General features: G+C 27.4%; 1 protein-coding gene across 2 annotated transcripts in view; it reads left to right on the forward strand.

Moving 5' to 3' along the window:
* The window catches only part of LOC130444907 (formin-like protein), an 88,581-nt gene that overhangs the window by 36,954 nt on the left and 25,894 nt on the right, over positions 1-25,733 (forward strand). For both annotated transcript variants that reach the window (XM_056780280.1, XM_056780274.1), the window contains 2 exons: positions 21,797-22,006; positions 22,965-23,124. In XM_056780280.1, the coding sequence (XP_056636258.1) occupies positions 21,821-22,006; positions 22,965-23,124 (346 nt within the window). In that variant the 5' untranslated portion in view covers positions 21,797-21,820. The remainder of the gene's footprint in view (positions 1-21,796; positions 22,007-22,964; positions 23,125-25,733) is intronic.

The following is a 25,733-nucleotide window of genomic DNA, read 5'->3' on the forward strand; positions in this document are numbered from 1 at the left end:
TTAATCAAGATAATGCACTAATTAACACATCCGTTATTGCAATGACCAAAATTAATTAATTAAATCGCTAGTTTCAACGCCCTCGGATTATTTTCTGTTTTATTTATTAAAAATTTGATTTGATCATCGAGTATTCCATAAATTTAAAATAAATCTTTGCACAAGCGCTGTGAATTGTTTATTATGAGATAATACTTTTAACTTATTTTGGATGATATAATAAAAGAAACGTTTCGATAAATGTATCTCCAGGTAGCATTCGCTGTAATTTACAATAATTTTCTATGAAATTAACTGCTTGACTATTCCCTCGGGTACACCATAATGCAGTACTTTCTCCTTTCAAATACGTTATGTAACAGACGGCATTCCAAGGAAAAATGCATTCTCCCATCTTTGTAATTACTTTTAATTTTTGTCAAGGGGTTGACGTATCCATTAATAATTTCCTATATCATGAAGAATGACATCAAATAAAACGTTTGTCGTCGGTTTTGTAGTCACTCCTCAATATTTATCTCGAGTCCGAACGTAATCTCGTTACCCACATTAAAAACTTTTCGCGTTCTCTAAACATGATTGTACATCCAGTTCGCCTACTTCGTTTTCTATAAATGTAAAATGTTCTGAGCTAAAACAATAATTTTCGCATTACCGGGTGAGTCATCTTGAGCACAGGTGATATGTTTTTCTTGACTAATCTTTCTGCCATGTGTTTGCTATTACTTGAGAAGATTTCCTAGTGCCTGTCTCCGTTCAATAAAATTCCATTTCAAAACTCTCTGTGAGTTGGTTGACCTTCCATTTTTGTTTATCGTCAAAATTGATGGACTTTCAATAGAAAAATATTTTCATCCATCAGAGAAGAGTTTTTAAAAGAAGACAGACGTTGCGTGAGGTTGAAACATTACTTACTGATCTAGACTACATATTCGAAACTGTGTTAATTCGATATCCTATTTATTACAATGTGTATTAGCTGATTCGATCCGGAGTTATGTCTATCGTTGTCCGTGAAAATTTTATCATAAAAAATTTTAAAAGCAATCACCTTCATTCATTTAGTTGGTTGCTTATAGAAGATGAAGTATAAATTACTTCGAGTTTTTAAAAAAAAAATCCTCGAAGAAGAGGAAATTTACTGGAAAAGTTTCTGACCCAGCTGACTGTTGTCCCTTTGGACGCCTCGGACGTGGTTCACCGGCTGCAGTCCATTCAGATGATGATCGTTTTGATTCCGGAGTGAAGTGATGGATCCTTGTTTCATCCTTTGTCACATATCGACGCAAAAAAACTGATTTATCACGTGTAAACATGGCCAAACACTGCTCTGAATCATCAACATATTTTTATAAGACTGTGAGTAAACTCAGCACCAACTTTGAAAGAAGCTTTCTCATGGTCAAATGCGCTGCCTTCTGATTTTTTTACGGCATCAGCTATTTCACGCAATTTCAATTTACGATTAGATTTAACAAATTTGTAGACTTGTCTGGAGTAACAACCTTAATTGGTCGACCAGAACGTTCGGCATCATCGGTGTTTGTACGACCGCGTTTAAATAAGAAGTGGTTCTTTTGTGGTAAAAGATAATTTTTTGAATCAAAATATAACGAACAAACACTGCATCCATTTCAAGTGTTGTATGTTTGACAAGATTCTGAGGTATAAAAATCAAAATTCTAATTTTGACGCGAATTTGCGGATACAGGCACAAAAAAACAAAAAACGAAGCAAGATAAGAATGTAATGAATGAAAAAATATTTCTATCAAGCGTCATTCAGTTAACTATTTGTTATTTTAATAAACTAAATATTGAAATTAAGGAACTAAAAAAACGATATTAACATATAAAAATATAGATATCATAATTTTTACTGATATATGCGTTATTGACTACAGCTTAAAGTAATAATAATTTTAATTAATAACAAAGTACAATAAATACACCTTCGAAAAACTTAGTTGATCGGTTGCTTGCTATTTCTATGGAAGGACAAACAACTATTGATAAAACTTTGCGGGGTTTCATAAAACCACGATACAAGTTAAACTTATTTTCGAATAGTAGGCATTTAATCGAAAATTCATTTCAATGAATCTACGAACTGAATAATAAATAATATCATTTAAAAGCTAGATATTATTATCAACAGAAAATAATTTTTAACCTGAAAAACTATAGTTTGTTTATGACCTAGAAACAGCTTTTTAAAAAAAAATCATTCACACATCATTTTTAACCTGAAAAACTTGAAAAACTGTAGTTTATTTTTGAAATAATAGCAGTTTTTTTAAAAAAACTTCATTCACGCATCATTTTTAACCTGAAAAACTTGAAAAACTGTAGTCTATTTTTGGAATACAAGCAGTTTTTTTAAAAAACCTCATTCACACATCATTTTTAACCTGAAAAACTTGAAAAACTGTAGTTTTTTTTAACTAGAAGCAGTTTTTTTAAAAAACCTCATTCACACATCAATTTTAACCAGAAAAACTTGAAAAACTGTAGTCTATTTTTGGAATACAAGCAGTTTTTTTAAAAAACCTCATTCACACATCATTTTTAACCTGAAAAACTTGAAAAACTATAGTCTGTTTTTGAACTAGAAACAGCTTTTTTAAAAAACTTCATTCACACATCATTTTTAACCTGAAAAAATTGAAAAACTGTTGTTTTTTTTAACTAGAAGCAGTTTTTTTAAAAAACCTCATTCACACATCATTTTTAACCTGAAAAACTTGAAAAACTATAGTCTATTTTTGGAATACAAGCAGTTTTTTTAAAAAACCTCATTCACACATCATTTTTAACCTGAAAAACTTGAAAAACTATAGTCTGTTTTTGAACTAGAAACAGCTTTTTTAGAAAACTTCATTCACACATCATTTTTAACCTGAAAAAATTGAAAAACTGTAGTTTTTTTTAACTAGAAGCAGTTTTTTTAAAAAACCTCATTCACACATCATTTTTAACCTGAAAAACTTGAAAAACTATAGTCTATTTTTGGAATACAAGCAGTTTTTTTAAAAAACCTCATTCACACATCATTTTTAACCTGAAAAACTTGAAAAACTATAGTCTGTTTTTGAACTAGAAACAGCTTTTTTAAAAAACTTCATTCACACATCATTTTTAACCTGAAAAAATTGAAAAACTGTAGTTTTTTTTAACTAGAAGCAGTTTTTTTAAAAAACCTCATTCACACATCATTTTTAACCTGAAAAACTTGAAAAACTATAGTCTATTTTTGGAATACAAGCAGTTTTTTTAAAAAACCTCATTCACACATCATTTTTAACCTGAAAAACTTGAAAAACTATAGTCTGTTTTTGAACTAGAAACAGCTTTTTTAAAAAACTTCATTCACACATCATTTTTAACCTGAAAAAATTGAAAAACTGGAGTTTTTTTTAACTAGAAGCAGTTTTTTTAAAAAACCTCATTCACACATCATTTTTAACCTGAAAAACTTGAAAAACTATAGTCTATTTTTGGAATACAAGCAGTTTTTTTAAAAAACCTCATTCACACATCATTTTTAACCTGAAAAACTTGAAAAACTATAGTCTGTTTTTGAACCAGAAACAGCTTTTTTAAAAAACTTCATTCACACATCATTTTTAACCTGAAAAAATTGAAAAACTGTAGTTTTTTTTAACTAGAAGCAGTTTTTTTAAAAAACCTCATTCACACATCATTTTTAACCTGAAAAACTTGAAAAACTATAGTCTATTTTTGGAATACAAGCAGTTTTTTTAAAAAACCTCATTCACACATCATTTTTAACCTGAAAAACTTGAAAAACTATAGTCTGTTTTTGAACTAGAAACTGCTTTTTTAAAAAACTTCATTCACACATCATTTTTAACCTGAAAAAATTGAAAAACTGTAGTTTTTTTTAACTAGAAGCAGTTTTTTTAAAAAACCTCATTCACACATCATTTTTAACCTGAAAAACTTGAAAAACTATAGTCTATTTTTGGAATACAAGCAGTTTTTTTAAAAAACCTCATTCACACATCATTTTTAACCTGAAAAACTTGAAAAACTATAGTCTGTTTTTGAACTAGAAACAGCTTTTTTAAAAAACTTCATTCACACATCATTTTTAACCTGAAAAAATTGAAAAACTGTAGTCTATTTTTGAAATAGAAGCAGTTTTTTTAAAAATCCTCATTCACACATCATTTTTAACCTGAAAAACTTGAAAAACTATAGTCTGTTTTTGAAATAGAAGCAGTTCTTTTAAGAAACCCTCATCCACACATCATTTTTAACCTGAAAAACTTGAAAAACTATAGTCTGTTTTTGAAATAGGAGCAGTTTTTTTAAAAAACCTCATTCACACATCATTTTTAACCTGAAAAACTTGAAAAACTGTAGTTTATTTTTGAAATAATAGCAGTTTTTTTAAAAAAACTTCATTCACGCATCATTTTTAACCTGAAAAACTTGAAAAACTATAGTCTGTTTTTGAAATAGAAGCAGTTCTTTTAAGAAACCCTCATCCACACATCATTTTTAACCTGAAAAACTTGAAAAACTATAGTCTGTTTTTGAAATAGGAGCAGTTTTTTTAAAAAACCTCATTCACACATCATTTTTAACCTGAAAAACTTGAAAAACTATAGTCTATTTTTGGAATACAAGCAGTTTTTTTAAAAAACCTCATTCACACATCATTTTTAACCTGAAAAACTTGAAAAACTATAGTCTGTTTTTGAACTAGAAACAGCTTTTTTAAAAAACTTCATTCACACATCATTTTTAACCTGAGAAAATTGAAAAACTGTAGTTTTTTTTAACTAGAAGCAGTTTTTTTAAAAATCCTCATTCACACATCATTTTTAACCTGAAAAACTTGAAAAACTATAGTCTGTTTTTGAACTAGAAACAGCTTTTTTAAAAAACTTCATTCACACATCATTTTTAACCTGAAAAAATTGAAAAACTGTAGTTTTTTTTAACTAGAAGCAGTTTTTTTAAAAAACCTCATTCACACATCATTTTTAACCTGAAAAACTTGAAAAACTATAGTCTGTTTTTGAACTAGAAACAGCTTTTTTAAAAAACTTCATTCACACATCATTTTTAACCTGAAAAAATTGAAAAACTATAGTCTGTTTTTGAAATAGAAGCAGTTCTTTTAAGAAACCCTCATCCACACATCATTTTTAACCTGAAAAACTTGAAAAACTATATTCTGTTTTTGAAATAGAAGAAGTTTTTTTAAAAATCCTCATTCACACATCATTTTTAACCTGAAAAACTTGAAAAACTATAGTCTGTTTTTGAAATAGAAACAGCTTTTTTAAAAAACTTCATTCACACATCATTTTTAACCTGAAAAACTTGAAAAACTGTAGTTTATTTTTGAAATAATAGCAGTTTTTTTAAAAAAACTTCATTCACGCATCATTTTTAACCTGAAAAAATTGAAAAACTGTAGTTTTTTTTAACAAGAAGCAGTTTTTTTAAAAAACCTCATTCACACATCATTTTTAACCTGAAAAACTTGAAAAACTGTAGTCTGTTTTTGAAATAGGAGCAGTTTTTTTAAAAAACCTCATTCACACATCATTTTTAACCTGAAAAACTTGAAAAACTATAGTCTGTTTTTGAAATAGAAGCAGTTCTTTTAAGAAACCCTCATCCACACATCATTTTTAACCTGAAAAAACTTGAAAAACTATAGTCTGTTTTTGAAATAGGAGCAGTTTTTTTAAAAAACCTCATTCACACATCATTTTTAACCTGAAAAACTTGAAAAACTATAGTCTGTTTTTGAACTAGAAACTGCTTTTTTAAAAAACTTCATTCACACATCATTTTTAACCTGAAAAAATTGAAAAACTGTAGTTTTTTTTAACTAGAAGCAGTTTTTTTAAAAAACCTCATTCACACATCATTTTTAACCTGAAAAACTTGAAAAACTATAGTCTATTTTTGGAATACAAGCAGTTTTTTTAAAAAACCTCATTCACACATCATTTTTAACCTGAAAAACTTGAAAAACTATAGTCTATTTTTGGAATACAAGCAGTTTTTTTAAAAATCCTCATTCACACATCATTTTTAACCTGAAAAACTTGAAAAACTATAGTCTGTTTTTGAAATAGAAGCAGTTCTTTTAAGAAACCCTCATCCACACATCATTTTTAACCTGAAAAACTTGAAAAACTGTAGTTTATTTTTGAAATAATAGCAGTTTTTTTAAAAAAACTTCATTCACGCATCATTTTTAACCTGAAAAACTTGAAAAACTATAGTCTGTTTTTGAAATAGAAGCAGTTCTTTTAAGAAACCCTCATCCACACATCATTTTTAACCTGAAAAACTTGAAAAACTGTAGTTTATTTTTGAAATAGGAGCAGTTTTTTTAAAAAACCTCATTCACACATCATTTTTAACCTGAAAAACTTGAAAAACTGTAGTTTATTTTTGAAATAATAGCAGTTTTTTTAAAAAAACTTCATTCACGCATCATTTTTAACCTGAAAAACTTGAAAAACTATAGTCTGTTTTTGAACTAGAAACAGCTTTTTTAAAAAACTTCATTCACACATCATTTTTAACCTGAAAAAATTGAAAAACTATAGTCTGTTTTTGAAATAGAAGCAGTTCTTTTAAGAAACCCTCATCCACACATCATTTTTAACCTGAAAAACTTGAAAAACTGTAGTTTATTTTTGAAATAGGAGCAGTTTTTTTAAAAAACCTCATTCACACATCATTTTTAACCTGAAAAACTTGAAAAACTATAGTCTGTTTTTGAAATAGAAGCAGTTCTTTTAAGAAACCCTCATCCACACATCATTTTTAACCTGAAAAACTTGAAAAACTGTAGTTTATTTTTGAAATAGGAGCAGTTTTTTTAAAAAACCTCATTCACACATCATTTTTAACCTGAAAAACTTGAAAAACTATAGTCTGTTTTTGAAATAGGAGCAGTTTTTTTAAAAATCCTCATTCACACATCATTTTTAACCTGAAAAACTTGAAAAACTATAGTCTGTTTTTGAACTAGAAACAGCTTTTTTAAAAAACTTCATTCACACATCATTTTTAACCTGAAAAACTTGAAAAACTGTAGTTTATTTTTGAAATAATAGCAGTTTTTTTAAAAAAACTTCATTCACGCATCATTTTTAACTTGAAAAAATTGAAAAACTGTAGTTTTTTTTAACAAGAAGCAGTTTTTTTAAAAAACCTCATTCACACATCAATTTTAACCTGAAAAACTTGAAAAACTGTAGTTTATTTTTGAAATAATAGCAGTTTTTTTAAAAAAACTTCATTCACGCATCATTTTTAACCTGAAAAAATTGAAAAACTGTAGTTTTTTTAACTAGAAGCAGTTTTTTTAAAAAACCACATTCACACATCATTTTTAACCTGAAAAACTTGAAAAACTATAGTCTATTTTTGGAATACAAGCAGTTTTTTTAAAAAACCTCATTCACACATCATTTTTAACCTGAAAAACTTGAAAAACTATAGTCTGTTTTTGAACTAGAAACTGCTTTTTTAAAAAACTTCATTCACACATCATTTTTAACCTGAAAAAATTGAAAAACTGTAGTTTTTTTTAACTAGAAGCAGTTTTTTTAAAAAACCTCATTCACACATCATTTTTAACCTGAAAAACTTGAAAAACTATAGTCTGTTTTTGAACTAGAAACAGCTTTTTTAAAAAACTTCATTCACACATCATTTTTAACCTGAAAAACTTGAAAAACTATAGTCTATTTTTGGAATACAAGCAGTTTTTTTAAAAAACCTCATTCACACACCATTTTTAACCTGAAAAACTTGAAAAACTATAGTCTGTTTTTGAACCAGAAACAGCTTTTTTAAAAAACTTCATTCACACATCATTTTTAACCTGAAAAAATTGAAAAACTGTAGTTTTTTTTAACTAGAAGCAGTTTTTTTAAAAAACCTCATTCACACATCATTTTTAACCTGAAAAACTTGAAAAACTATAGTCTATTTTTGGAATACAAGCAGTTTTTTTAAAAAACCTCATTCACACATCATTTTTAACCTGAAAAACTTGAAAAACTATAGTCTGTTTTTGAACTAGAAACTGCTTTTTTAAAAAACTTCATTCACACATCATTTTTAACCTGAAAAAATTGAAAAACTGTAGTTTTTTTTAACTAGAAGCAGTTTTTTTAAAAAACCTCATTCACACATCATTTTTAACCTGAAAAACTTGAAAAACTATAGTCTATTTTTGGAATACAAGCAGTTTTTTTAAAAAACCTCATTCACACATCATTTTTAACCTGAAAAACTTGAAAAACTATAGTCTGTTTTTGAACTAGAAACTGCTTTTTTAAAAAACTTCATTCACACATCATTTTTAACCTGAAAAAATTGAAAAACTGTAGTTTTTTTTAACTAGAAGCAGTTTTTTTAAAAAACCTCATTCACACATCATTTTTAACCTGAAAAACTTGAAAAACTATAGTCTATTTTTGGAATACAAGCAGTTTTTTTAAAAAACCTCATTCACACATCATTTTTAACCTGAAAAACTTGAAAAACTATAGTCTGTTTTTGAACTAGAAACAGCTTTTTTAAAAAACTTCATTCACACATCATTTTTAACCTGAAAAAATTGAAAAACTGTAGTCTATTTTTGGAATACAAGCAGTTTTTTTAAAAATCCTCATTCACACATCATTTTTAACCTGAAAAACTTGAAAAACTATAGTCTGTTTTTGAAATAGGAGCAGTTTTTTTAAAAAACCTCATTCACACATCATTTTTAACCTGAAAAACTTGAAAAACTGTAGTTTATTTTTGAAATAATAGCAGTTTTTTTAAAAAAACTTCATTCACGCATCATTTTTAACCTGAAAAACTTGAAAAACTATAGTCTGTTTTTGAAATAGAAGCAGTTCTTTTAAGAAACCCTCATCCACACATCATTTTTAACCTGAAAAACTTGAAAAACTATAGTCTGTTTTTGAAATAGGAGCAGTTTTTTTAAAAAACCTCATTCACACATCATTTTTAACCTGAAAAACTTGAAAAACTATAGTCTATTTTTGGAATACAAGCAGTTTTTTTAAAAAACCTCATTCACACATCATTTTTAACCTGAAAAACTTGAAAAACTATAGTCTGTTTTTGAACTAGAAACAGCTTTTTTAAAAAACTTCATTCACACATCATTTTTAACCTGAAAAAATTGAAAAACTGTAGTTTTTTTTAACTAGAAGCAGTTTTTTTAAAAATCCTCATTCACACATCATTTTTAACCTGAAAAACTTGAAAAACTATAGTCTGTTTTTGAACTAGAAACAGCTTTTTTAAAAAACTTCATTCACACATCATTTTTAACCTGAAAAAATTGAAAAACTGTAGTTTTTTTTAACTAGAAGCAGTTTTTTTAAAAAACCTCATTCACACATCATTTTTAACCTGAAAAACTTGAAAAACTATAGTCTGTTTTTGAACTAGAAACAGCTTTTTTAAAAAACTTCATTCACACATCATTTTTAACCTGAAAAAATTGAAAAACTATAGTCTGTTTTTGAAATAGAAGCAGTTCTTTTAAGAAACCCTCATCCACACATCATTTTTAACCTGAAAAACTTGAAAAACTATATTCTGTTTTTGAAATAGAAGAAGTTTTTTTAAAAATCCTCATTCACACATCATTTTTAACCTGAAAAACTTGAAAAACTATAGTCTGTTTTTGAAATAGAAACAGCTTTTTTAAAAAACTTCATTCACACATCATTTTTAACCTGAAAAACTTGAAAAACTGTAGTTTATTTTTGAAATAATAGCAGTTTTTTTAAAAAAACTTCATTCACGCATCATTTTTAACCTGAAAAAATTGAAAAACTGTAGTTTTTTTTAACAAGAAGCAGTTTTTTTAAAAAACCTCATTCACACATCATTTTTAACCTGAAAAACTTGAAAAACTGTAGTCTGTTTTTGAAATAGGAGCAGTTTTTTTAAAAAACCTCATTCACACATCATTTTTAACCTGAAAAACTTGAAAAACTATAGTCTGTTTTTGAAATAGAAGCAGTTCTTTTAAGAAACCCTCATCCACACATCATTTTTAACCTGAAAAAACTTGAAAAACTATAGTCTGTTTTTGAAATAGGAGCAGTTTTTTTAAAAAACCTCATTCACACATCATTTTTAACCTGAAAAACTTGAAAAACTATAGTCTGTTTTTGAACTAGAAACTGCTTTTTTAAAAAATTTCATTCACACATCATTTTTAACCTGAAAAAATTGAAAAACTGTAGTTTTTTTAACTAGAAGCAGTTTTTTTAAAAAACCTCATTCACACATCATTTTTAACCTGAAAAACTTGAAAAACTATAGTCTATTTTTGGAATACAAGCAGTTTTTTTAAAAAACCTCATTCACACATCATTTTTAACCTGAAAAACTTGAAAAACTATAGTCTATTTTTGGAATACAAGCAGTTTTTTTAAAAATCCTCATTCACACATCATTTTTAACCTGAAAAACTTGAAAAACTATAGTCTGTTTTTGAAATAGAAGCAGTTCTTTTAAGAAACCCTCATCCACACATCATTTTTAACCTGAAAAACTTGAAAAACTGTAGTTTATTTTTGAAATAATAGCAGTTTTTTTAAAAAAACTTCATTCACGCATCATTTTTAACCTGAAAAACTTGAAAAACTATAGTCTGTTTTTGAACTAGAAACAGCTTTTTTAAAAAACTTCATTCACACATCATTTTTAACCTGAAAAAATTGAAAAACTGTAGTTTTTTTTAACTAGAAGCAGTTTTTTTAAAAAACTTCATTCACACATCATTTTTAACCTGAAAAACTTGAAAAACTATAGTCTTTTTTTGAAATAGAAGCAGTTCTTTTAAGAAACCCTCATCCACACATCATTTTTAACCTGAAAAACTTGAAAAACTGTAGTTTATTTTTGAAATAGGAGCAGTTTTTTTAAAAAACCTCATTCACACATCATTTTTAACCTGAAAAACTTGAAAAACTGTAGTTTATTTTTGAAATAATAGCAGTTTTTTTAAAAAAACTTCATTCACGCATCATTTTTAACCTGAAAAACTTGAAAAACTATAGTCTGTTTTTGAACTAGAAACAGCTTTTTTAAAAAACTTCATTCACACATCATTTTTAACCTGAAAAAATTGAAAAACTGTAGTTTTTTTTAACTAGAAGCAGTTTTTTTAAAAAACTTCATTCACACATCATTTTTAACCTGAAAAACTTGAAAAACTATAGTCTTTTTTTGAAATAGAAGCAGTTCTTTTAAGAAACCCTCATCCACACATCATTTTTAACCTGAAAAACTTGAAAAACTGTAGTTTATTTTTGAAATAGGAGCAGTTTTTTTAAAAAACCTCATTCACACATCATTTTTAACCTGAAAAACTTGAAAAACTGTAGTTTATTTTTGAAATAATAGCAGTTTTTTTAAAAAAACTTCATTCACGCATCATTTTTAACCTGAAAAACTTGAAAAACTATAGTCTGTTTTTGAACTAGAAACAGCTTTTTTAAAAAACTTCATTCACACATCATTTTTAACCTGAAAAAATTGAAAAACTATAGTCTGTTTTTGAAATAGAAGCAGTTCTTTTAAGAAACCCTCATCCACACATCATTTTTAACCTGAAAAACTTGAAAAACTGTAGTTTTTTTTAACTAGAAGCAGTTTTTTTAAAAAACTTCATTCACACATCATTTTTAACCTGAAAAAATTGAAAAACTATAGTCTGTTTTTGAAATAGAAGCAGTTCTTTTAAGAAACCCTCATCCACACATCATTTTTAACCTGAAAAAATTGAAAAACTGTAGTTTTTTTTAACTAGAAGCAGTTTTTTTAAAAAACTTCATTCACACATCATTTTTAACCTGAAAAACTTGAAAAACTATAGTCTTTTTTTGAAATAGAAGCAGTTCTTTTAAGAAACCCTCATCCACACATCATTTTTAACCTGAAAAAACTTGAAAAACTATAGTCTGTTTTTGAAATAGGAGCAGTTTTTTTAAAAAACCTCATTCACACATCATTTTTAACCTGAGAAACTTGAAAAACTGTAGTCTGTTTTTGAAATAGAAGCAGTTTTTTTAAAAATCCTCATTCACACATCATTTTTAACCTGAAAAACTTGAAAAACTATAGTCTGTTTTTGAACTAGAAACAGCTTTTTTAAAAAACTTCATTCACACATCATTTTTAACCTGAAAAACTTGAAAAACTGTAGTTTATTTTTGAAATAATAGCAGTTTTTTTAAAAAAACTTCATTCACGCATCATTTTTAACCTGAAAAAATTGAAAAACTGTAGTTTTTTTTAACAAGAAGCAGTTTTTTTAAAAAACCTCATTCACACATCATTTTTAACCTGAAAAACTTGAAAAACTATAGTCTGTTTTTGAAATAGAAGCAGTTCTTTTAAGAAACCCTCATCCACACATCATTTTTAACCTGAAAAAACTTGAAAAACTATAGTCTGTTTTTGAAATAGGAGCAGTTTTTTTAAAAAACCTCATTCACACATCATTTTTAACCTGAAAAACTTGAAAAACTATAGTCTGTTTTTGAACTAGAAACTGCTTTTTTAAAAAACTTCATTCACACATCATTTTTAACCTGAAAAAATTGAAAAACTGTAGTTTTTTTTAACTAGAAGCAGTTTTTTTAAAAGACTTCATTCACACATCATTTTTAACCTGAAAAACTTGAAAAACTATAGTCTTTTTTTGAAATAGAAGCAGTTCTTTTAAGAAACCCTCATCCACACATCATTTTTAACCTGAAAAAACTTGAAAAACTATAGTCTGTTTTTGAAATAGGAGCAGTTTTTTTAAAAAACCTCATTCACACATCATTTTTAACCTGAAAAACTTGAAAAACTGTAGTCTGTTTTTGAAATAGAAGCAGTTTTTTTAAAAATCCTCATTCACACATCATTTTTAACCTGAAAAACTTGAAAAACTATAGTCTGTTTTTGAAATAGGAGCAGTTTTTTTAAAAAACCTCATTCACACATCATTTTTAACCTGAAAAACTTGAAAAACTGTAGTTTATTTTTGAAATAATAGCAGTTTTTTTAAAAAAACTTCATTCACGCATCATTTTTAACCTGAAAAAATTGAAAAACTGTAGTTTTTTTTAACAAGAAGCAGTTTTTTTAAAAAACCTCATTCACACATCATTTTTAACCTGAAAAACTTGAAAAACTATAGTCTGTTTTTGAAATAGAAGCAGTTTTTTTAAAAAACCTCATTCACACATCATTTTTAACCTGAAAAACTTGAAAAACTGTAGTCTGTTTTTGAAATAGAAGCAGTTTTTTTAAAAATCCTCATTCACACATCATTTTTAATCTGAAAAACTTGAAAAACTATAGTCTGTTTTTGAACTAGAAACAGCTTTTTTAAAAAACTTCATTCACGCATCATTTTTAACCTGAAAAACTTGAAAAACTGTAGTTTATTTTTGAAATAATAGCAGTTTTTTTAAAAAAACTTCATTCACGCATCATTTTTAACCTGAAAAACTTGAAAAACTGTAGTTTATTTTTGAAATAATAGCAGTTTTTTTAAAAAAACTTCATTCACGCATCATTTTTAACCTGAAAAAATTGAAAAACTGTAGTTTTTCTTAACAAGAAGCAGTTTTTTTAAAAAACCTCATTCACACATCATTTTTAACCTGAAAAACTTGAAAAACTGTAGTCTGTTTTTGAAATAGGAGCAGTTTTTTTAAAAAACCTCATTCACACATCATTTTTAACCTGAAAAACTTGAAAAACTGTAGTCTGTTTTTGAAATAGAAGCAGTTCTTTTAAGAAACCCTCATCCACACATCATTTTTAACCTGAAAAAACTTGAAAAACTATAGTCTGTTTTTGAAATAGGAGCAGTTTTTTTAAAAAACCTCATTCACACATCATTTTTAACCTGAAAAACTTGAAAAACTGTAGTCTGTTTTTGAAATAGAAGCAGTTTTTTTAAAAATCCTCATTCACACATCATTTTTAACCTGAAAAACTTGAAAAACTGTAGTCTGTTTTTGAACTAGAAACAGCTTTTTTAAAAAACTTCATTCACACATCATTTTTAACCTGAAAAACTTGAAAAACTGTAGTTTATTTTTGAAATAATAGCAGTTTTTTTAAAAAAACTTCATTCACGCATCATTTTTAACCTGAAAAAATTGAAAAACTGTAGTTTTTCTTAACAAGAAGCAGTTTTTTTAAAAAACCTCATTCACACATCATTTTTAACCTGAAAAACTTGAAAAACTGTAGTCTGTTTTTGAAATAGGAGCAGTTTTTTTAAAAAACCTCATTCACACATCATTTTTAACCTGAAAAACTTGAAAAACTGTAGTCTGTTTTTGAAATAGAAGCAGTTCTTTTAAGAAACCCTCATCCACACATCATTTTTAACCTGAAAAAACTTGAAAAACTATAGTCTGTTTTTGAAATAGGAGCAGTTTTTTTAAAAAACCTCATTCACACATCATTTTTAACCTGAAAAACTTGAAAAACTGTAGTCTGTTTTTGAAATAGAAGCAGTTTTTTTAAAAATCCTCATTCACACATCATTTTTAACCTGAAAAACTTGAAAAACTGTAGTCTGTTTTTGAACTAGAAACAGCTTTTTTAAAAAACTTCATTCACACATCATTTTTAACCTGAAAAACTTGAAAAACTTCATTCACGCATCATTTTTAACCTGAAAAAATTGAAAAACTGTAGTTTTTCTTAACAAGAAGCAGTTTTTTTAAAAAACCTCATTCACACATCATTTTTAACCTGAAAAACTTGAAAAACTGTAGTTTATTTTTGAAATAATAGCAGTTTTTTTAAAAAAACTTCATTCACGCATCATTTTTAACCTGAAAAAATTGAAAAACTGTAGTTTTTTTTAACAAGAAGCAGTTTTTTTAAAAAACCTCATTCACACATCATTTTTAACCTGAAAAACTTGAAAAACTATAGTCTGTTTTTGAAATAGCAGTTTTTTTAAAAAACCTCATTCACACATCATTTTTAACCTGAAAAACTTGAAAAACTGTAGTCTGTTTTTGAAATAGAAGCAGTTTTTTTAAAAATCCTCATTCACACATCATTTTTAATCTGAAAAACTTGAAAAACTATAGTCTGTTTTTGAACTAGAAACAGCTTTTTTAAAAAACTTCATTCACACATCATTTTTAACCTGAAAAACTTGAAAAACTGTAGTTTATTTTTGAAATAATAGCAGTTTTTTTAAAAAAACTTCATTCACGCATCATTTTTAACCTGAAAAAATTGAAAAACTGTAGTTTTTCTTAACAAGAAGCAGTTTTTTTAAAAAACCTCATTCACACATCATTTTTAACCTGAAAAACTTGAAAAACTGTAGTTTATTTTTGAAATAATAGCAGTTTTTTTAAAAAAACTTCATTCACGCATCATTTTTAACCTGAAAAACTTGAAAAACTATAGTCTGTTTTTGAAATAGAAGCAGTTCTTTTAAGAAACCCTCATCCACACATCATTTTTAACCTGAAAAAACTTGAAAAACTATAGTCTGTTTTTGAAATAGGAGCAGTTTTTTTAAAAAACCTCATTCACACATCATTTTTAACCTGAAAAACTTGAAAAACTGTAGTCTGTTTTTGAAATAGAAGCAGTTTTTTTAAAAATCCTCATTCACACATCATTTTTAACCTGAAAAACTTGAAAAACTATAGTCTGTTTTTGAACTAGAAACAGCTTTTTCAAAAAACTTCATTCACACATCATTTTTAACCTGAAAAACTTGAAAAACTGTAGTTTATTTTTGAAATAATAGCAGTTTTTTTAAAAAAACTTCATTCACGCATCATTTTTAACCTGAAAAAATTGAAAAACTGTAGTTTTTTTAACAAGAAGCAGTTTTTTTAAAAAACCTCATTCACACATCATTTTTAACCTGAAAAACTTGAAAAACTGTAGTCTGTTTTTGAAATAGGAGCAGTTTTTTTAAAAAACCTCATTCACACATCATTTTTAACCTGAAAAACTTGAAAAACTGTAGTCTGTTTTTGAAATAGAAGCAGTTTTTTTAAAAATCCTCATTCACACATCATTTTTAACCTGAAAAACTTGAAAAACTATAGTCTGTTTTTGAACTAGAAACAGCTTTTTTAAAAAACTTCATTCACACATCATTTTTAACCTGAAAAACTTGAAAAACTATAGTCTGTTTTTGAACTAGAAACAGCTTTTTTAAAAAACTTCATTCACACATCATTTTTAACCTGAAAAACTTGAAAAACTATAGTCTGTTTTTGAACTAGAAACAGCTTTTTTAAAAAACTTCATTCACGCATCATTTTTAACCTGAAAAAATTGAAAAACTGTAGTTTTTTTTAACAAGAAGCAGTTTTTTTAAAAAACCTCATTCACACATCATTTTTAACCTGAAAAACTTGAAAAACTATAGTCTGTTTTTGAAATAGCAGTTTTTTTAAAAAACCTCATTCACACATCATTTTTAACCTGAAAAACTTGAAAAACTGTAGTCTGTTTTTGAAATAGAAGCAGTTTTTTTAAAAATCCTCATTCACACATCATTTTTAATCTGAAAAACTTGAAAAACTATAGTCTGTTTTTGAACTAGAAACAGCTTTTTTAAAAAACTTCATTCACACATCATTTTTAACCTGAAAAACTTGAAAAACTGTAGTTTATTTTTGAAATAATAGCAGTTTTTTTAAAAAAACTTCATTCACGCATCATTTTTAACCTGAAAAAATTGAAAAACTGTAGTTTTTCTTAACAAGAAGCAGTTTTTTTAAAAAACCTCATTCACACATCATTTTTAACCTGAAAAACTTGAAAAACTGTAGTCTGTTTTTGAAATAGGAGCAGTTTTTTTAAAAAACCTCATTCACACATCATTTTTAACCTGAAAAACTTGAAAAACTGTAGTTTATTTTTGAAATAATAGCAGTTTTTTTAAAAAAACTTCATTCACGCATCATTTTTAACCTGAAAAACTTGAAAAACTATAGTCTGTTTTTGAAATAGAAGCAGTTCTTTTAAGAAACCCTCATCCACACATCATTTTTAACCTGAAAAAACTTGAAAAACTATAGTCTGTTTTTGAAATAGGAGCAGTTTTTTTAAAAAACCTCATTCACACATCATTTTTAACCTGAAAAACTTGAAAAACTGTAGTCTGTTTTTGAAATAGAAGCAGTTTTTTTAAAAATCCTCATTCACACATCATTTTTAACCTGAAAAACTTGAAAAACTATAGTCTGTTTTTGAACTAGAAACAGCTTTTTCAAAAAACTTCATTCACACATCATTTTTAACCTGAAAAACTTGAAAAACTGTAGTTTATTTTTGAAATAATAGCAGTTTTTTTAAAAAAACTTCATTCACGCATCATTTTTAACCTGAAAAAATTGAAAAACTGTAGTTTTTTTAACAAGAAGCAGTTTTTTTAAAAAACCTCATTCACACATCATTTTTAACCTGAAAAACTTGAAAAACTGTAGTCTGTTTTTGAAATAGGAGCAGTTTTTTTAAAAAACCTCATTCACACATCATTTTTAACCTGAAAAACTTGAAAAACTGTAGTCTGTTTTTGAAATAGAAGCAGTTTTTTTAAAAATCCTCATTCACACATCATTTTTAACCTGAAAAACTTGAAAAACTATAGTCTGTTTTTGAACTAGAAACAGCTTTTTTAAAAAACTTCATTCACACATCATTTTTAACCTGAAAAACTTGAAAAACTGTAGTTTATTTTTGAAATAATAGCAGTTTTTTTAAAAAAACTTCATTCACGCATCATTTTTAACCTGAAAAAATTGAAAAACTGTAGTTTTTTTAACAAGAAGCAGTTTTTTTAAAAAACCTCATTTACACATCATTTTTAACCTGAAAAACTTGAAAAACTATAGTCTGTTTTTGAACTAGAAACAGCTTTTTCAAAAAACTTCATTCACACATCATTTTTAACCTGAAAAACTTGAAAAACTGTAGTTTATTTTTGAAATAATAGCAGTTTTTTTAAAAAAACTTCATTCACGCATCATTTTTAACCTGAAAAAATTGAAAAACTGTAGTTTTTTTAACAAGAAGCAGTTTTTTTAAAAAACCTCATTCACACATCATTTTTAACCTGAAAAACTTGAAAAACTGTAGTCTGTTTTTGAAATAGGAGCAGTTTTTTTAAAAAACCTCATTCACACATCATTTTTAACCTGAAAAACTTGAAAAACTGTAGTCTGTTTTTGAAATAGAAGCAGTTTTTTTAAAAATCCTCATTCACACATCATTTTTAACCTGAAAAACTTGAAAAACTATAGTCTGTTTTTGAACTAGAAACAGCTTTTTTAAAAAACTTCATTCACACATCATTTTTAACCTGAAAAACTTGAAAAACTGTAGTTTATTTTTGAAATAATAGCAGTTTTTTTAAAAAAACTTCATTCACGCATCATTTTTAACCTGAAAAAATTGAAAAACTGTAGTTTTTTTAACAAGAAGCAGTTTTTTTAAAAAACCTCATTCACACATCATTTTTAACCTGAAAAACTTGAAAAACTATAGTCTGTTTTTGAACTAGAAACAGCTTTTTTAAAAAACTTCATTCACACATCATTTTTAACCTGAAAAACTTGAAAAACTGTAGTTTATTTTTGAAATAATAGCAGTTTTTTTAAAAAAACTTCATTCACGCATCATTTTTAACCTGAAAAAATTGAAAAACTGTAGTTTTTTTAACAAGAAGCAGTTTTTTTAAAAAACCTCATTCACACATCATTTTTAACCTGAAAAACTTGAAAAACTATAGTCTGTTTTTGAACTAGAAACAGCTTTTTTAAAAAACTTCATTCACACATCATTTTTAACCTGAAAAACTTGAAAAACTGTAGTTTATTTTTGAAATAATAGCAGTTTTTTTAAAAAAACTTCATTCACGCATCATTTTTAACCTGAAAAAATTGAAAAACTGTAGTTTTTTTAACAAGAAGCAGTTTTTTTAAAAATCCTCATTCACACATCATTTTTAACCTGAAAAACTTGAAAAACTATAGTCTGTTTTTGAACTAGAAACAGCTTTTTCAAAAAACTTCATTCACACATCATTTTTAACCTGAAAAACTTGAAAAACTGTAGTTTATTTTTGAAATAATAGCAGTTTTTTTAAAAAAACTTCATTCACGCATCATTTTTAACCTGAAAAAATTGAAAAACTGTAGTTTTTTTAACAAGAAGCAGTTTTTTTAAAAAACCTCATTCACACATCATTTTTAACCTGAAAAACTTGAAAAACTATAGTCTGTTTTTGAACTAGAAACAGCTTTTTTAAAAAACTTCATTCACACATCATTTTTAACCTGAAAAACTTGAAAAACTGTAGTTTATTTTTGAAATAATAGCAGTTTTTTTAAAAAAACTTCATTCACGCATCATTTTTAACCTGAAAAAATTGAAAAACTGTAGTTTTTTTAACAAGAAGCAGTTTTTTTAAAAAACCTCATTCACACATCATTTTTAACCTGAAAAACTTGAAAAACTATAGTCTGTTTTTGAACTAGAAACAGCTTTTTTAAAAAACTTCATTCACACATCATTTTTAACCTGAAAAACTTGAAAAACTGTAGTTTATTTTTGAAATAATAGCAGTTTTTTTAAAAAAACTTCATTCACGCATCATTTTTAACCTGAAAAAATTGAAAAACTGTAGTTTTTTTAACAAGAAGCAGTTTTTTTAAAAAACCTCATTCACACATCATTTTTAACCTGAAAAACTTGAAAAACTATAGTCTGTTTTTGAACTAGAAACAGCTTTTTTAAAAAACTTCATTCACACATCATTTTTAACCTGAAAAACTTGAAAAACTGTAGTTTATTTTTGAAATAATAGCAGTTTTTTTAAAAAAACTTCATTCACGCATCATTTTTAACCTGAAAAAATTGAAAAACTGTAGTTTTTTTAACAAGAAGCAGTTTTTTTAAAAATCCTCATTCACACATCATTTTTAACCTGAAAAACTTGAAAAACTATAGTCTGTTTTTGAACTAGAAACAGCTTTTTCAAAAAACTTCATTCACACATCATTTTTAACCTGAAAAACTTGAAAAACTGTAGTTTATTTTTGAAATAATAGCAGTTTTTTTAAAAAAACTTCATTCACGCATCATTTTTAACCTGAAAAAATTGAAAAACTGTAGTTTTTTTAACAAGAAGCAGTTTTTTTAAAAAACCTCATTCACACATCATTTTTAACCTGAAAAACTTGAAAAACTGTAGTCTGTTTTTGAAATAGGAGCAGTTTTTTTAAAAAACCTCATTCACACATCATTTTTAACCTGAAAAACTTGAAAAACTGTAGTCTGTTTTTGAAATAGAAGCAGTTTTTTTAAAAATCCTCATTCACACATCATTTTTAACCTGAAAAACTTGAAAAACTATAGTCTGTTTTTGAACTAGAAACAGCTTTTTTAAAAAACTTCATTCACACATCATTTTTAACCTGAAAAACTTGAAAAACTGTAGTTTATTTTTGAAATAATAGCAGTTTTTTTAAAAAAACTTCATTCACGCATCATTTTTAACCTGAAAAAATTGAAAAACTGTAGTTTTTTTAACAAGAAGCAGTTTTTTTAAAAAACCTCATTTACACATCATTTTTAACCTGAAAAACTTGAAAAACTGTAGTCTGTTTTTGAAATAGAAGCAGTTTTTTTAAAAATCCTCATTCACACATCATTTTTAACTTGAAAAACTGTAGTCTGTTTTTGAAATAGAAGCAGTTTTTTTAAGAAACCTCATTCACACATCATTTTAAATCTGAAAAAAACTATAGTCTGTTTGGAAATTAAAAGTAGTTTTTTGAAAAACTTGTTAAAAACAGTATTTATTCAAACCATTCAATCATTTAGAACAATTATTCCATCAATAACTTCATATTTGCCTTTGATCTTACAGTTTATAAATTCAAGCAATAATCATAACTACCGCTAAGTTTTACAAAAGGCCCTCAACTTCCTCTACCTTCGAACGGTGGTGGTTGGAGGTGTTCAATTTAATTTTCCATCTCGTTCTTCACTATTTTTCTTGTAGTTTCAAGGAAAACTTTGAAATTATTTTTTATTTGACGAATCAACACTCAAAAATTTAATACTTTCATTTGTTCATCATATTTTTTATCAGTTTTAACATCCAATTATAGTTACCACAATTTTCTTTGTATAATGTGCAAACTAATTTTTGATTTAAAATAGGAAATAGGGGCAAAATAAAAAAAATATTACACTTGTTTTATAAATACTTTTGGCGCTAATAATTTGGTCACCGAAGGTATAGATGTTTTTTTTTTGAAAGAAAATTATATTTGATTTGTAATGCATCAGTATAAATCTAAGTGAATACTGAATTGTTAAATAATACTTTATCTATTCTCATAGTCTTATTAAATTGTCTTGAATTGAGGTTATTAAAACCATTTTTGGACAGTAGTTTGACCATATTAGTTATAAATGGTAAATATGACTAACTTTTTCAAGTTTACTTTTTGTAGGACATGGACATACATCTTTATTTCGATTATAAAAAGTTTTTGATATCGTTAGATAAATGTACATTATGATAACACAGCAAACGTAATCAAAGTTTTTGGTCCAATCTATACAGTTTGAAGACGCTGCGTTGTTTAGTATTTGTTTGGCAGTCATCAAATAGTGAACGAATAAATGGAAAAAATTGGTTTTAAACATATTTTTGTAAGTAAATTTCATTGTTTCAGGTAATAACGGAAGAGGATCTCGACATGGATTCATCCAGGATAGGATTAGACTTCATCGTCGAGAATCCGGATTATATTAGAAAATTAGCAGCCGCGTTGGATACTCAAAATGTAACAGTTAAAAAGCAAGTATTTGAACTTCTGTCTGCTCTATGCGTTCACAACGAAGAGGGCCGGGCTAGATCACTTGACACCCTAGATCAATTTAAGGTAAGGTCGAATTCATCGTTATCTGTTGGTGTTGCAGGTTTTCTACGAAAAATACTTCTCTAAACCGTTTGGTTTTTAGACTAGAGCCAAATTTGGTCGTTCTTTTTTCAGCCTGAAGCAAGGAAATAACTAATCTATCACCACAACCCCTACCAACCAATTCCAATGAACTGATCCCACTCAAATATACCCAACGAATTCCTCTTTCTCTCTCATCTATATCAGTCTTAAGCGACCAAAATTTTTGATTAGGTACAATGCTGATTATTCTGTTAACTATTGAAAAATAATCTACTTGAGACTGTACACGACGAATGGCAACAGTTATTTTTCATGACTTAGCATTCGCCTTGGTGAATAAGCATCTCAGAGTCCGTGGTCCTCATAAAATATCCCAAGAACTACGGGCGCAAGAATAAAAAAGTTTCATCAAAGACCACATGTCACTTGCACTCACACTCTACGTGTACTTGCTCCGATATGAGCGCCAGCAGTTAAAGTTTCGTAGTAGATGGATTCACATTTCATTTAGAAGAATACAAGGCGAATGTAGTTCAGTTTGTCTGTAGAGGAGATGAATAATTTCACAAAAATGTTCATAAATCCATCATTTTTTCTGATGGAAATATTTTTACCACAAATGGTGTTCCCAAAATTGTAGATGTTGCATAGAGAGCAATCCATTACATGATCAAATCCAGAAGTGTTTGTATGGTGGCCGTCTCAAGAAATATGGTATGAATAGAGGTCATCTGAGTACAAAAATCGTCGGAAATTCAATTAATCACTCCAAGTTTCAATAGAAAAAGATATTAGTAACCAAAATTGGAGCTGGTGTGAGCGGTACCAAAAATTCCTAGGACATCTTTTCATATCAAAATATCCACACAAATTATAATTGGAACTTGCTTCAAAACTTAATTCGTTCATCCAAATTTTTTTGTTTATATATTTCTAGAAATTGAAAGGCGAGAGATATAGACTGAGCGTGATAGTCGACGAATTAGACCGTGCAACTGCTGTGGACTATCAAACTGCCCTGGTGGCATTTATCAACTGTTTGATTATTTCAACACCCAGACTCAACGATAGGACAAGGCTGCGAAATGAATTCATAGGTAAGTTAACACTTAATAATATATCAAGAAAGGTTTCCATTAAATTGTGTGTGAGAACTCGCATTGTCCTCGTGGAGAATGATTCGATTGGTTCCATTGATTTTTTCGAATACTTGTGGCAAAAAAGTTTTTCGCGCGTCATCAATTTCGTTAGATTCATATCATTGGACTACTTTTTATTCCTGGAACTGGTGAAGTCTACCTAAACATGCTTGAAGATACAATGGATCCTTTAATAACACAAATAATTGATGATGACCAAAATAATACTGCTGATCGACTTCATTTTCAGCAAAACAGAGCACTATATGGCTCCTGTAAGACAGTTCTTAGATGACCGGTTTCCTGGATGGTGGATTGGAAGGAGGGGGCCAATTGAATGGCCTGCCAGGTCACCGGATTTATCGCTCTTAGACTTTTTTCTTTGGGGACACTTAAAAAATATACCACGAAGCCCGAGTCCATAGGAGATCTTCGCCAACGGATTCCAGCAGAGTGCAGAAACATAACACCTGATATGTTTACGAAATGTTAGAAATGAATTTGAACAAAATCTGTATTATTGTATGGAATTAGTTTACGTTTTTTTACAAAGTATGTTGAAAATAACAAACATCGGAATGTACTAACAGTCGTTTTCACTCGTAATTATTAAAACTTATTTGTATTTTTCGTCAATACCGAAATTATCGGCTTCATTAATATCTTTAAAACCGTTTTCGCATTAACTGTGTTAATAAAATTCAACAAAAAGAGTATCATTAGAAAGACAATTTTGTGCCCTTTCAAATAATATATCAGTCGACCCCTATTTCCCCCCGATAGGGAGTTAAAGACGTAGATCGAATATGTTTAAAATGTGTCCCCTTCAATTTAATTTTCTCCCCTTTTAATTTAATTACATAAAAAAAGAGAAAAGCTAGGTGCAAACTTTTCGTTGGAACATCCTGTATAGTGTGTTGCATTTAAAAAAAATGAAACGTTGACATTCCATTCTCGAAAACACCCTAAAAGATTCTGAATAATTTTAGAAGGTGAAAACTAATGATGGATATAATTCTTCAAATTTTTAAATTTATATATCACAAAGGAATAAGGAGGCACTCAGTTAGTTAGTTTATTCGACTCGATACAAATAAAGAGGATCGATAAATTGTAGAACTTGAAAAATCGAAAAAAGGTGTTTGACCTTGTGAAATTTGTATGATGTAATAATTCGACTATAAATTAATAAAACGAGAGAGCATCTTCTCTTACCAAATATGTTATCGGAATCTCGATTTCAATTGCATAATATAATGAGCGAACGTTTTTGCTTCTTGAAAACGATTTTAACTTGACATACAAACGAAAGTAATCAATAAAAAGGAAAAGTTCATTTAGCCAAAGCCGTGTCATAATGTATGTCATTTACTTGTTTAGTTAAATTTACCATAGGCGTACGACACATTTATAAATTATGGATGGATTCGGTTTGGTTTCAAAATAAATTTTACAATTCAAAATTATTTACTCTTGAAAAAATATTACTCGTATTGTAAAATGGTAAGCGCTATTTAAAAGGTCTGAAACTTAACTTAAACAGAAAGTCCTTATAATTATAATTTTCAAAAAATTTCATTTACATATTAATTGAACGCTTAAACTAAAAACATTTTTTAGTTTTTTCAAGACATTAGTTTCCATTTTTAATTATAAAAAGATAAACCTTCAAAAATAACACAATTCGAATAAAAAGTTTCTAATAATATCAAAGACAACGAAAGTCAAAGTCTACTGAGTTTTGTATTCGTCAAATTATTGTATCCTATTTGTAAATTATTTCATTTTTTCAATTATACTCAGCCCATATCGATACAAATCGATGGATTCAACCCAGAACCACCTCCTTTAAGTATCCAACTCGAGTTCCCGTTTCAACGCCATCTCTTGGTTCTTTAGCAGTATTAAACGTACATAGGAACTACAGTTTCCTTTCTGCTTTTGGCGGGATATTTCAAATATAAATCTATCGTCAAGTTATTTTTCGAAATAATTCAATGGGGTTGCATCAAACAAACCGATTTTTATATATAAGTTTCAACAGCGGCAATGCGAAAGAGGAAAAATTTCTATGGCTTGATATCAAAGGCAACGAAAATCAAAGTCTACTGAGTTTTGTATTCATCAAATTATTGTATTCCATTTGTAAATTATTTCATCTTTTCATTGCACCACTGAATATGTACTAAAAGGGCATTTATTGTCAGCCCACGTCGAAACTTATCGATGGATTCAACCCAGAACCACCTCCTTTAAGTATCCAACTCGAGTTCTCGTTTCAACGCCATCTCTTGGTTCTTTAGCAGTATTAAACGTACATAGGAACTACAGTTTCCTTTCTGCTTTTGGCGGGATATTTCAAATATAAATCTATCGTCAAGTTATTTTTCGAAATAATTCAATGGGGTTGCCTCAAACAAACCGATTTTTATATATAAGTTTCAACAGCGGCAATGCGAAAGAGGAAAAATTTCTATGGCTTGATATCAAAGGCAACGAAAATCAAAGTCTACTGAGTTTTGTATTCATCAAATTATTGTATTCCATTTGTAAATTATTTCATCTTT

Source organism: Diorhabda sublineata, chromosome 1 (assembly GCF_026230105.1).
Source record: "Diorhabda sublineata isolate icDioSubl1.1 chromosome 1, icDioSubl1.1, whole genome shotgun sequence".
NCBI lineage: Eukaryota > Metazoa > Arthropoda > Insecta > Coleoptera > Chrysomelidae > Diorhabda > Diorhabda sublineata.